Source organism: Salmo salar, chromosome 15, assembly GCF_965601325.2.
Source record: "Salmo salar chromosome 15, fSalSal1, whole genome shotgun sequence".
In the NCBI taxonomy this organism is placed as follows: domain Eukaryota; kingdom Metazoa; phylum Chordata; class Actinopteri; order Salmoniformes; family Salmonidae; genus Salmo; species Salmo salar.
In genome coordinates this window covers 81,804,227-81,816,864 of record NC_138305.1, presented here as the reverse complement: position 1 = coordinate 81,816,864, position 12,638 = coordinate 81,804,227, and the positions used below count along the sequence as shown (strand labels likewise).

The window sequence follows — 12,638 nt, the reverse complement described above, 5'->3', positions numbered from 1 at the left end:
ATAGAGCCGAATATATCGATAAAAGTCACCTTGTCCGAGAGATTTACACGGTTATCAAAACATCACGCCAGGGTAAGCCGACACAAAACACAGCCCTTATTTTAAGTGTTTCTAAAATTCCCTATGGGAAAAATGAACGGTGGAAAAACGATTGGAACCATTTCCCTGTTTGACAGCTAGGTTTTATGGGTATTAAGACACCAATGTGGAGCTCTATGGAAAGCCACTGGGGCAGTTCGGTATGACCAGTGGCGATTTTAGCATGTCAATCTTAGTGGGGCAAACTCATTTTTTTTTTTAGATGCATGCCAGTGAAGCCACTACACAACACATGAATTGCTCTTTAACGGAGACAAATGGTGCCCATAAACTGTTAGGGCCTACATAAAGCTGTCCCGACGCAGAGCCTTCCTTTCAGCACCAACCATGGAGTGAATCCTTACCACCTCTACACCTGGCTATCAGTGGAGCCTCATCTGGCTGCAAAACAGTTCATTCAGCCTCATTTACTGCCTTTTTAAAACCATAGCTGATATGGCTGACTTGTTTAAACAAATATGGTTTCCTACTGATACCTTGTGAATTTGTGCAAGTTGATAAGAACCGAAATTCTCCTTCAATAGCGAACGCCACCATGAGTTTGGACTTCTGAACCATACAAAAACATTAAAGCCTACCATTAAGTATTTTATTTGGCCTAAAAAGGAAGGAAAATACAATCACGTTGACCCACTTTTATAGACAACATACCAACGCACTGCGCAAATAAAAACAACCCTCGCAATGTCACCTGTAATTACATGGGTCATTACTGAACTTTTAGTTAAAAAAAATATTTGAATGGGAAGAGACTGTCACTGGCAAACATGGTTACAGACTCAACAACATTTTGTATCCGCTCCTCGAGGAGAAAAGCACATTGTGTATTATAATTAGCTAAAGTAAGCAAAACAATGAAATAATTCCAACACTGCCTAAAATGATTAATAAGATAGACCTATATAAGCAATATAACAATTGCGATGTACAAACTATGACATGAGGGAACAATGAGCGGATAAGATGCAAGCTGTAGATTTCAATTAAAACATACAGTGCATTCATTAAGTATTCAGATCCCTTGACTTTTTCCACATTGTTACGTTACAGCCTTATTCTAAAATTGATTACATTTACACACAGTACCCCATAATGACAAAGCAAAAACAGGTTTAAAAACTGAAATATCACATTTACATAAGTATCCAGACCCTTTACTCAGTACGATGTTGAAGCACCTTTGGCAGTGATTACAGCCTCAAGTCTTCTTGGGTATGATGCTACAAGGTTGGCACACCTGTATTTGGGGAGTTTCTCCCATTTTTCTTTGCAGATCCTCTCAAGCTCTGTCAGGTTAGATGGGGAGTGTCGCTGCACAGCTATTTTCAGGTCTCTCCAGAGATGTTCGATCAGGTTCAAGTCCAGGCTCTGGCTGGGCCACTCAAGGACATTCAGAGACTTGTCCCGAAGTCACTCCTGCATTGTCTTGGCTTTGTGCGTAGGGTCGTTGTTCTGTTGGAAGGTTAGGTCCTGAGCGCTCTGGAGCAGGTTTTCATCAAGGATCTCTCTGTACTTTGCTCCGTTCATCTTTCCCTCGATCCTGACTAGTCTCCCAGTCCCTGCCGCTGAAAAACATTTGGCATGGGTCCTCAGATCCTCAAAAGGTTCTACAGCTGCACCATTGAGAGCATCCTGATCGGTTGCATCACTGCCTGGTAAGGCAACTGCTCGGCATCACTGGGGCCAAGCTTCCTGCCATCCAGGACCTATACAATAGGTGGTGTCAGAGGAAAGCCCATAAAATTGTCAGAGACTCCAGTCATCCAAGTTATAGACTGTTTTCTCTGCTACCGCATGGCAAGCAGTACCGGAGCGCCAAGTCTAGGACCAAAAGGCTCCTCAACAGCTTCTACCCCCAAGCCATAAGACTGCTGAACAATTAATAAAATTGCCACCGGACAATTTACATGGACCCCACCCCCCCTCTTTGTACACTGCTGCTACTCGCTGTTTATTATCTATGCATAGTCACTTCACCCCCACCTACATGTACAAATTACCTCAACTAACCTGTACCCCCGCACACTGGCTCGGTACCGGTACCCCCTGTATATAGTCTCGTTATTGTGTTATTTTTAATTATTACTTTTTATTTTAGTCTACTTGGTAAATATTTTCTTAACCTACAGTGCAGTTCTAGGAGAGTTAAGGGCTTGTAAGTAAGCATTTCACGGTAAAGTCTACACTTGTTGTATTCGGCACATGCCAAATAAAGTTTGATTTGATTTATATAAATAAGGTTTGTTTAATTTATTTTATACTTTTTCAAAAATGTCCAAATACCTGTTTTTGCTTTGTCATTATGGGGTAGTGTGTGTGGATTATTTAGTCAATTTTAGAATAAGCCTGTACTGTACCAAAATGTGGAAAAAGTACTTTCCGAATGCACTCAGTAATCAAGTGTTATATACATCCTTGGTTCCATCACTTGAGTATGAAAATGTTTAATGCAAACTATTATTTATTCATACCTTTCCTAACCACATGCCTATATTACAATGTATTTCAGAAACCATGGGCAATACCATGAATCAAAGCATTTTGTATAATGAAAACCACAGTAAATAATCTTTAATTTTCAGTGTTCAGTTAAAACCTGGATACTTCAGGATTTTGGCAATGATGCCCTTTATCTACCTCCCCAGATTTCGATGAACTCGTCGATACCATTTTTATGTTTCTGTGTCCAGTATGAAGGAAGTTAGAGGTAGTTTCACGAGCCCATGCTAAGTAGCATTAGTGTAATGACTGGTCTATGGGTAAAATGAAAATAGTAGCTCAAACTTTCTGTATTTCCTGTTACTATCATACGTAGAATATCTGCTCCCCATCTCTGCTTCGTTGACAAAACAAAAACGGCCGTGGGGCAGACAGAGGTGAGATGGATTCCATCTTTAAATTTAATCTTCAAAAAGTGAAAACATTTGTAAAGCCATGTCATGTGCCGTCTGTGAAGACTTGACCCATGACAGCTAGCCGTGCGCTGAAGGGCTGCATAGGGCAGGAGAGGAGAGGGGCTTTCCTCCTGCTCCCAGGCTTCAGTGCTATACTTTCTGAAGGATCCATGACAGGTGGCTCGGTCTCACTGTCTGTCTCCTGTGATTGGGTATCCTGTGGACTGGCGAGGGGCTCTGATAGGTTAAGGAGGATGTCCTGCAGCTCTCTGCGTTCCTCCTGCTTGCGGCTGCAGCAGTGAAGGGCAGCAGGGTCCAGGGGGTGGGCCTCTGTGTTAAAGATGTAACCCCCTGCCCCCAAAACACAGTCCTCACTGGGGCCAGTGCCCAGCTCAAAGTCCAGGCCACTGTTGTGAAGGAAGTTATCTGGATCAAACAGGAGGTAGAGGTACTTGATGGTTTCTGCCAGGAAGAAGGACTCCATGCGGTTGTCCAGCTTGTGATCTCTGATGTCTTTCACCTGAGGGAGGAGGTAGTAAAACAACAAAACAATTCTCAATCACAAACAACTTCTGTACGGAACATTCTGATTAGTCTTAAGTAAGTATTTTCTATCCAGCGGAGTCTTGAGGAGCGTAAACCACTCACACTGGCATAGCCACAGGGGACCCGTGTAATCTTCTCAATGGACTCCACAGCATCTCGACCGAGCTGCAGAAAGGTGTGGTCACCAGTGGCTTTGTACAGGTACATGGCACTCTCTATCAGCTCTGAAACAAGACAAGGAACAAAATACAAATACCAAGAAATCTTCAGTATGACCCTTATGCACTATTGTAAGTGAGCAGGTTTTGTCTGGTACCTGGCCGTAAAGGGTATCCTTCTCTCTTGTCTACAGTGTATCCCTGTGGAATACTGTAGAATTCCGGCAGTCCTCCAAATTGCCTCCACACTGTGTAGTAGTTATGGAAAGTCCTCAATGCACTGTCCAGCTCACCGATCAAACTCTGAAACATTCACACAAACAAATGAGATTTTCTTAGTTAATAGGGAATACAGTAGATTAGCAAAATGAGAAATGTAGTTTACCTGTAGCCCTGGCCAGAAGGCCTCCAGTGATTGGAAAACAGGCATAGAGACCGTTCCCTTGTGCATCTGGACCCACAGGTACCAGTCATCAAATTTGGTGTAGTTTTTAATTGCCTTGTCATACTCTGTGGATGCCCAAAAATATAAACATCTATTACTAATGTGTTTGCAATGTACAATTTGTATGCATCTACCACATGATCAAGTGGTCTGATGATAAACTAGTAATAATACCTAAGAACATTGATAGCAGTTCCTCATCTTGTAGCATGATAGAGCCCTTCACCAGGTACTCAAAGTACGAGTCCACACCGGCCCCTATACCTGCGTCCTGGGCCACCCATTTCTTGGAGAGGACATCAATGTGGTTCCCCACCTGGAAAAAGATACAGCTCCTAGGTCACTGGGTCTGACAAAGTGTACCAAGCAATCTAAAGGTTTCAATAAATCTACTGTATGAATATTACACAAATCACAAGAGGACAGCATAAAACAGATTGTCACAGGACTAAATCGGCAACTCTTTGCCGACTCACCAGTCCAATCTCAGAGCGAGTCTTCCACAGTGACCGGAGGGCCTTGCGTGCCACGTCCTCAAATACGGGGTCCCCAGTGAGCCGGCTAAGGGCTGAGAACTCCAGGATGAAGGTGCCCACCCCAGCAGTACAGGTGACAGGGGTCTCTGTGGGGTTCACCCCTCTAAGCAGGTTCACCGTGCCATAGGGCATCCCAGTGGGCGTCTGGAACGCTGCAGACGAAAAGAAAATGATAAGGGGAAAAGGTGAGCCTAAGTCTGGCCATATACAGAGCCAGGCAAATGCAATGTCAGAGCCATATGGCCATATGTTAGTGTGCATGTGTGTGTCCTGGGCATCTGGAAGATGCAATAATAAAATAAATCATGTGGACAGCTCACCAGGGAGGAGTTTTCGTGCTGCGTCCTCAGCCATCCTGAGGAGGGGTCCAGAACAAGGCCAGCCAGGCTCCACCTCCATCCCAGCACGCTTAGACAGCAGGTGGGCTGAGAGAAGACCACCCACCACTGCAGACAGAAACCCAGCTCAGTTACAATGAACCAAAACCCAGCTAAAAACCTACATACATCTCCTAGACAAGAGCATTGTTTGACACTTTCATAGCTTCAATTTGAACCTATTCCCTGTAATCTCACCTCGAATGTTAGTCTCAAAAACGGATGCATTGACGTCGATGTCAAAGTCCACAGTGTCCTGAAGCAGAGTTGCCACACGCTGAAACTCAGTGTGGTTTCCCAGAATCTTAAAAAAGCAAATTGAGGCAACAAGATTGGAAGCCCATTTAGTAACTCATTGTCGCAGGTGTTGAATGACAAACTTATTAGATAATGATGACGAGAAGGTGCATACCAGCAATGTATCCAGGGCATCTATCAAAGTCAGTGAAACACTGAAAAGAAAGGAGAGGTGCAACGTCATAGTCAAGTCATCACATCCAATACAGCAGGTAGTACTTCATAAATATAGCCAAACAAGCCATATTGTGGCCTTTGGTACATTTTAATGCCTAGATTCCATCCGAAATACACTGCGGAATTATTGAATGTACCTGTCAGATTGGAAAAAAGTGTGTCGTGGTATAGCGTTCACAATTTAAATCACTGAATGTATGAATTCAGTGTATTGTTTGTTTTTTGGGAATATCGCCTAGGACGATATGATCAAGACTATTTTCCAAGTAAGACAACATGAAACCTTTAACCTGTCTTATCAAGACTGAAGTGTTTCACTGCAAGATATGAATTGCCACAATTGTTTGTTATTCAAATGATGTATTAAAACAGAAAAATGACGTAAATAGCCCAAAGGAGCTTGAAAAAATGTAAAGTTCTTTAAAAGAAATCTGCCAAATTGTGTGATGGGCACTTTTCCAAATGGGGGGAAAAAAAAGTCTAAAATAAACAGAACAGTTCTGGGTCCATACATGTTAAAGAGAAGAGATAGAATGACAGTTTAATTAGTTAAAGAATTTCAACAAGTGTTTGCAATTGTTTGTGAATTGCAGTATGTCATTACTTGTTTAACAACTGACCCACAGATTTCTGCTGACTCCACAGGCTTCAAGCTTCCTTTTTAAAAGGCATTTTCTCAGCTATTCGCAATACAGGTATGATTGAAGAATGAAGCAGGTGTTAACCATGGGCTTTGCTGCACATAAGCAGCAGTTTACTATTGTCAACACTAATTCAATCAGTAGACCTATATCCATATCTTTTAAAATACCATATACAGTGCATTCAGAAAGTATTCAGCCCCCTTCCCTTTTTCCACATTGTTACGTTAGCCTTATTTCTAAAACTGATTAAATAAAATATCCCTCAATCTACACATAATGCCCCAAAATGACAAAGTCAAAACATGTTTAGAAATGTTTGCCAATTATTTACACAAGTACTCAGACACTTTGCTATGAGACTCGAACTTGAGCTCAGGTGCATCCTGTTTCCATTGATCATCCTTGATGTTTCTACAACTGCATTGGAGTCCATCTGTGGTGTATTTAGTTAATTGGACAAGATTTGGAAAGGCACACACCTGTCTATATAAGGTCCTACAGTTTACAGTGCATGTCAGAGCAAAAACCAAGCCATGAGGTTGAAGGAATTGTTCATTGAGCTCCGAGACAGGATTGTGTCGAGCCACAGATCTTTGGAAGGGTACCAAAAACGTTTCTGCGGCATTGAAGGTCCCCAAGAATACAGTGGACTCCATCCTTAAATGGAAGAAGCTTGGAACCACCAAGACTCTTCCTAGAGCTGGCCGCCCGGTCAAACTGAGCAATCGGGGGAGTAGGGCTTTGGCCATGGAGGTGATCAAGACCCCGATGGTCACTGACAGAGCTCAAGTGTTCCTCTGTGGAGTTTCCTCAAACGGCACCTAAAGGACTCTCAGACCATGAGAAACAAGATTCTCTGGGTCTGATGAAACCAAGATTGAACTCTTTAGCCTAAATGGCAAGCGTCACGTCTGGAGTAAACTTGGCACCATCCCTACGGTGAAGCATGGTAGTGGCAGCATCATGCTGTGGGGATGTTTTTCAGTGGCAGGGACTGGGAGACTAGTCAGGATCGAGGGAAAAATGAATGGAGTAAAAGTACAGAGAGATCCTTCATGAAAACCTGCTCCAGAGTGCGCTCAAGACCTCAGGGGCGAAGGTTCACCTTCCAACAGGACAACAACCCTAAGCACACAGCTTAGATAATGCAGGAGTGGCTTCAGGACAAGTCTCTGAATGTCCTCGAGTGACCCAGCCAGAGCCCAGACTTGAACCCTATTGAACATCTCTGGAGAGACGTGAAAATAGCTGTGCAGCAACGCTCCCCGTCCAACCTGACAGAGCTTGAGAGGGTCTGCAGAGAAAAATGGGAGAAACTCCCCAAATACAGATGGGCCAAGCTTGTAGCGTCATACACAAGAAGACTCGAGGCTGTAATCGCTGCCCAAGGTGCTTCAACAAAGTACCGAGTAAAGGGTCTGAATACTTACTTTATGTAAATGTGATATTTCCTTTTATTCATTTTCAAACATTTCAAAAAAACAGTTTTTGCTTTGTCATTATGGGGTATTGTGTGTAGACTGAGTGGAAAAAACAATTTAATCAATTTTAGAATAAGGCTGTAACACAACAAAATGTGGATAAAGTCAAGGGGTCTGAATACTTTAGCTTTTAAAACAATTAATTTCATTGATCAGATTTTTGACCAGAGTGAGGCGATCGCTCTAGCCCATCTATTGTTCCTGCAGTGAGGAGGATTCACCATCTTCAAATGTTTTCTTAATTTACAGTGCCTTCAGAAAGTATTCATGCCCCTTGACTTATTCCACATGTTGTTGTGTTACAGCCTGAATTCAATTGATGTTTCTCTCTCCCATCTACACATAATGACAGTGAAAACATTGACTTTTTTTGCAAATGCATTAAATGAAATACAGAAATATTTAAAGTATCATATCTGAGTCAATACTTTGTAGAAGCAAGCTCCTTTGGCATGATTACAGCTGTGAGTCATTGTGGGTAAGTCTAACAGCTTTCCACATCTGGATTGTGCAACATTTGCCCATTATTCTTTTCAAAATTCTTCAATCTCTGTCAGATTGGTTGTTGATCATTGCTAGACAACTATTTTCAGGTCTTGCCATAGATTTTCAAGTAGATTTAAGTCAAAGCTCTAACTTGGACACTTTAGGTAAGTTGTCCTCTTGGTAAGCAACTCCAGTGTTGATTTGGCCTTAAAACACGTTATTGTCCTGCTGAAAGGTGAATTAATCTCCCAGTGCCTGTTGGAAATCAGACTGAACCAGGTTTTCCTCTAGGATTTTGCCTCTATTTAGCTCCATTACGTTTATGTTCTCCTGAAAAACTCCCCCGTCTTAATGATTACAAGCATACCCACAACATGATGCAGCCACCACTATGCTTGAAAATATGGAGAGTGGTACTCAGGAATGTGTTGTATTGAACCAAACATAACACTTTGTTTTCAGGACAAAAAGTGAATTGCTTTGCCACATTTTGTGCAGTATTACTTTAGTGCCTTGTTGCAAACAGGATGCATGTTTTGGAACAGTTTTATTCTGTACAGGCTTCCTTTTCACCATGTCAACTAGGTTAGTATTGTGGACTAACTACAATGTTGATCCATCCTCAGTTCTCCTATCACAGCCATTAAACTCTAACTGTTTTAAAGCCATCATTGAAAGTCCGTTTTTCTTTTAGGTGCACTTCTTTGCAAGACATTGGAAAACCTCCCTGGTCTTTGTGGTTGAAACATTGTTTGAAATTCACTGCTCGACTGAGGGACCTTACAGATAATTGTATATGTGGGGTACAGAGATGAGGTAGTCAAAATCATGTTAAAAACTATTATTGCACACAGAGTGAGTCCATGCAACTTATTATGGGACTTACTACTAAACTTATTTAGGCTTGCCATAACAAAAGGGTTGAATACTTATTGACTCAAGACATTTCAGCTTTTAATTTTCAATTCATTTGTAAACATTTCTAAAAACATAATTCCACGTTGACATTATGGGGTACTGTGTGTAGGCAGTGACAAAACATCTACATTTAATCCTTTTTAAATTAAGGATGTAACACATTTTGGAAAAAGTCAAGGGGTGTGAATATACTGTATCTGCAGATAGTAGCCCCAAAAAACCTACAAGTATGCAAACTAGGGAGCCAAATCAACAGCTACTGACGAGTCACTTTAATGTCACTGTCTGGCAAGGCCTGATGGACTTCATATCGAAAATACAAACGTGATCTTTATTTTTTATATGTCCCAGTGCGATGCCATGGACATACTACGTAGTTGTATGATTTATGAATGGCAAGGATATATGAGATTGATTGATCGATAGCATTTATAACCTAGTCAAGCTTGTTGTTCGTCAATCAAATCACAGTAAGCCTATGCTCCTGCACTTTGTAGCTGCATATGAAACACACGAAATAAAATAAATGAATGTGCTAGAAAACAGGCTAAGTGGATTTCAACTAATCGTTGCCACATTATATGGGACGTGCAAATTGACTCACATAGACAATGAAAGAGCATCATTCCCTCTCCCGCCGTGTAAAGAAATGTGACTGCAACCACAGCGTACACGGCACAAACACTCCCAGGTACCGGGAGGCAGGACAGACAGCCTGTCAAACCAGCAGTTTCCCTGTCATCGCTCACTTTGTGCAGACAGGTGCCTGTCCTATCAATAGATCACTAGGCGATGCATATCGTTAGCGAGGACAAGACAGGCCCAACTCGCCGGAAAATCTGTCTCACTCCATCAGGTGGCGTTTCTTCGTTGCGTCGCACACAAAGCCAGGAGTTTTTGTATGGAGGTCAACGAGAGTGTTGAATTTGGTCAACCAAAAAACGTATGGCTTATTTGCTACTTGAGGTTTATTTGATCAAATAGAAGTTTCATAATGCTTAAGTTGTTACGAGTGTACTGATATACGTAGGACATGTGACATCCCGGGCAACTTTGAGAAAAAAACACTATCGTAGTTGTCTCGAGATGGCTATGCATATTCATGGTTTGAGGCTAGTAGCACAGCATCTCTATCCATTGAATACAGGCGGTTGACATCAACAACCCTCAAAGAATATTCAAAAAAGGATTTCAATAATGAGATGTATCCAACAATCCAAAGAAAGGATAGGAGGGAGCTTGCTGTGCCGCTTTGTGGACAACTCCCATTGGTAGGGCAGAGAGATGTAACCATGTCAGTATATCCATAATATTTTATATCGTTCATTCTAGCAGCTGTGGGCTCGGCTGACTTTTTTTCCGGACTTGCGAATTGAAAAGTAGCCTAGTTAATTTAAGTGGAAAAAGTACCCGCTGGAAATGAGTGTGTAACCGGCTGTATAGGACAGCCGGTGCTAGTGGAAAACACTGAGGTTTCAGGTGGTTTGGGCTATTGATTGTCCAGGTATTAGTCTTGGCTGTGTCATTCACAGGAAATTACAACATTGGTTTATTGTCTAACAACTGCAGAGGCAATAGTCATACCTGCCCCATGTATCCTGGCCATCACAGGTCAGGGGCCGCAATTCGTCATATGGATAAGCATGATCCAAGTAGCTGTTGTATGCATGGTAAAACATGGACTTGATTTTCTCTCTGTCAGGAAGAAACAAACAAGAGTAGATAAGCGGAAGAGCAGATCAAGCGGAACCCCACGGCTAATCCTAGCCCTTGATCACGATTCGGTTCCATTACACAATTTATTGGACTAAAGCCCAAATCAAATGAAAAGCAGATTTTTTTTTTTTTTTTTTTTTACATGTGTGAACGAGCGCGTACACACTGGAATTACACTAAACAAAAAATAGAAATTCAACATGCAACAATTTAAAAGATTTTACTTACAGTTCATAAGGAACTCAGTCAATTGAAATGAATGAATTAGGCCCTAATCTATAGATTTGACATGACTGGGAATACAGGTCATAAACTACCTTAAAAAAAGGTTAGGAGCGTGGATCAGAAAACCAGGCATAAGCTACAGACAACGAACATAATAACATTTTATCAATGTCAATTTGAATGCACAGAGATACCGTGACGAGATCCTGAGGCCCATTGTCGTGCCATTCATCCGCCACCTTCAACACATGTTTCAGCATGATAATGCATTGCTCCATGTCGCAAGGATCTGTACACAATTCCTGATAACTGAAAATGTCCCAGTTCTTCCATGGCCTGCATACTCACCAGACATGTCACCCATTGAGCATGTTTGGGATGCTCTGGACGAAGTGTACAACAGTGTGTTCCAGTTCCAGTCATTTTTCAGCAACTTCACACAGCAATTGAAGAGGAATGGTGGGACAACATACCACAGGCCACAATCAACAGCCTGATCAACTCTATGCAAAGGAGATGTGTTGCGCTGAGGCAGATAGTGAATGGTTTTCTGATCCAAGCCCCTGCCCTTTCTTTAAGTTATCTGCGATCAACCGATGAATATCTGTATTCCCAGTCATGTGAAATCCATAGATTAGGGCATGATGAATTAATCTCACTGTGACCGATTTCCTTATATGAACTTTAACTAAAAATATATTTTAATTGTTGCATGTTGCTTTTATATTTTTGTTCAGTTTAAATTCAAGCGCATGATGACATTGACGCTAGCAGCCCGTCGGTTCTCTCTCCTTCACTGCCTTGCATTCTAATTTCAGCATGTGCATAAAAAACACTTCGTTTGATTTGTGTTTTAAAAGGAATCTTCTGTACAGGGGGTTTGTTAAGAGACCAGATACTCAATCGGAACATGAACACGCGAGAAATCCTTTAAAAAAAAGTGACATTGATACACACCCTTGATATGGTTTGTGTTATCACACGGCCATATCTCGACGTTACAGCACTTGTTTATGAAAATAGACGTAAAACAAGAAGCGACCGCCTGTGCTGAGTAGCTATATCGAGTGCTCCGAACATCTGTGTGTAAACGTAACTCGGGAAGTGTAGTTTCGTCGGATGGAAGCGCTCGAATGTTTTATTTGAAGGATGTTTCGAAATCCGACGAAACCTTAAACACAGCATCGAGATTGTAGTTCACCTGAGCTAGGAAGAATATCGCCTAGAGTTTGAGAGTTACAACATAGCTAACTACAGACGTGTGATTAAAAGCCTAACGTCACTAGATTGTCATTACTGTACCTGTAGTGTGCCATCTCCAGCTCTGTAAACTCTTGTCCTTTCGCATTGCTGATCAATGTAAAGACGTGAATTACGCACAAAATAGTAGTGCACAGCAACCTAAGCATGAATAAACGAGGTATAGCTAGGATAACAGCTAAAAACACTGATCAAATGCAACAGCACCACACACTAGGGACCGCTAACAGGAAGTAAATTGAATAGACATGACGCGTGCGTCGTGGGTGCTGAAGTCTTCCGCAACCTGACGACCTACACATGTCCTCCAGCAGGTAGCGATGTTACACAAGCTATGATACTGTCATTTCCACTCAATCTTCTTTATATTGCATTTGGT

At 41.9% G+C, this 12,638-nt stretch overlaps 1 protein-coding gene across 1 annotated transcript; it reads right to left on the bottom strand.

Annotated features, from left to right (window-relative positions):
* Positions 1–674: 674 nt before the first annotated feature.
* edem2 (ER degradation enhancer, mannosidase alpha-like 2) lies at positions 675–12,512 on the bottom strand. Its single transcript, XM_014145883.3, has 11 exons — positions 12,302–12,512; positions 10,643–10,753; positions 5,468–5,507; positions 5,254–5,359; positions 4,999–5,124; positions 4,619–4,830; positions 4,317–4,458; positions 4,083–4,207; positions 3,856–4,000; positions 3,642–3,763; positions 675–3,513 (listed from the first exon to the last, which is right to left on the bottom strand). The coding sequence occupies exons 1-11, from the start codon at positions 12,406–12,408 to the stop codon at positions 3,037–3,039; spliced, it is 1,713 nt and encodes a 570-aa protein (XP_014001358.1). The 5' UTR covers positions 12,409–12,512; the 3' UTR covers positions 675–3,036.
* Positions 12,513–12,638: the final 126 nt, after the last annotated feature.

What these genes read in the sequence shown, in the direction of transcription:
- edem2 (XM_014145883.3), bottom strand. Translation starts at nt 12,408, where the DNA reads ATGCTTAGGTTGCTGTGCACTACTATTTTGTGCGTAATTCACGTCTTT. An exon ending in ATGCCCTGGATACATTGCTG is followed by an intron (nt 5,360 to 5,467) that starts GTATGCACCTTC and finishes TGCTTTTTTAAG; the next exon opens with ATTCTGGGAAACCACACTGA. An exon ending in ACTGCTATCAATGTTCTTAG is followed by an intron (nt 4,208 to 4,316) that starts GTATTATTACTA and finishes GGGCATCCACAG; the next exon opens with AGTATGACAAGGCAATTAAA.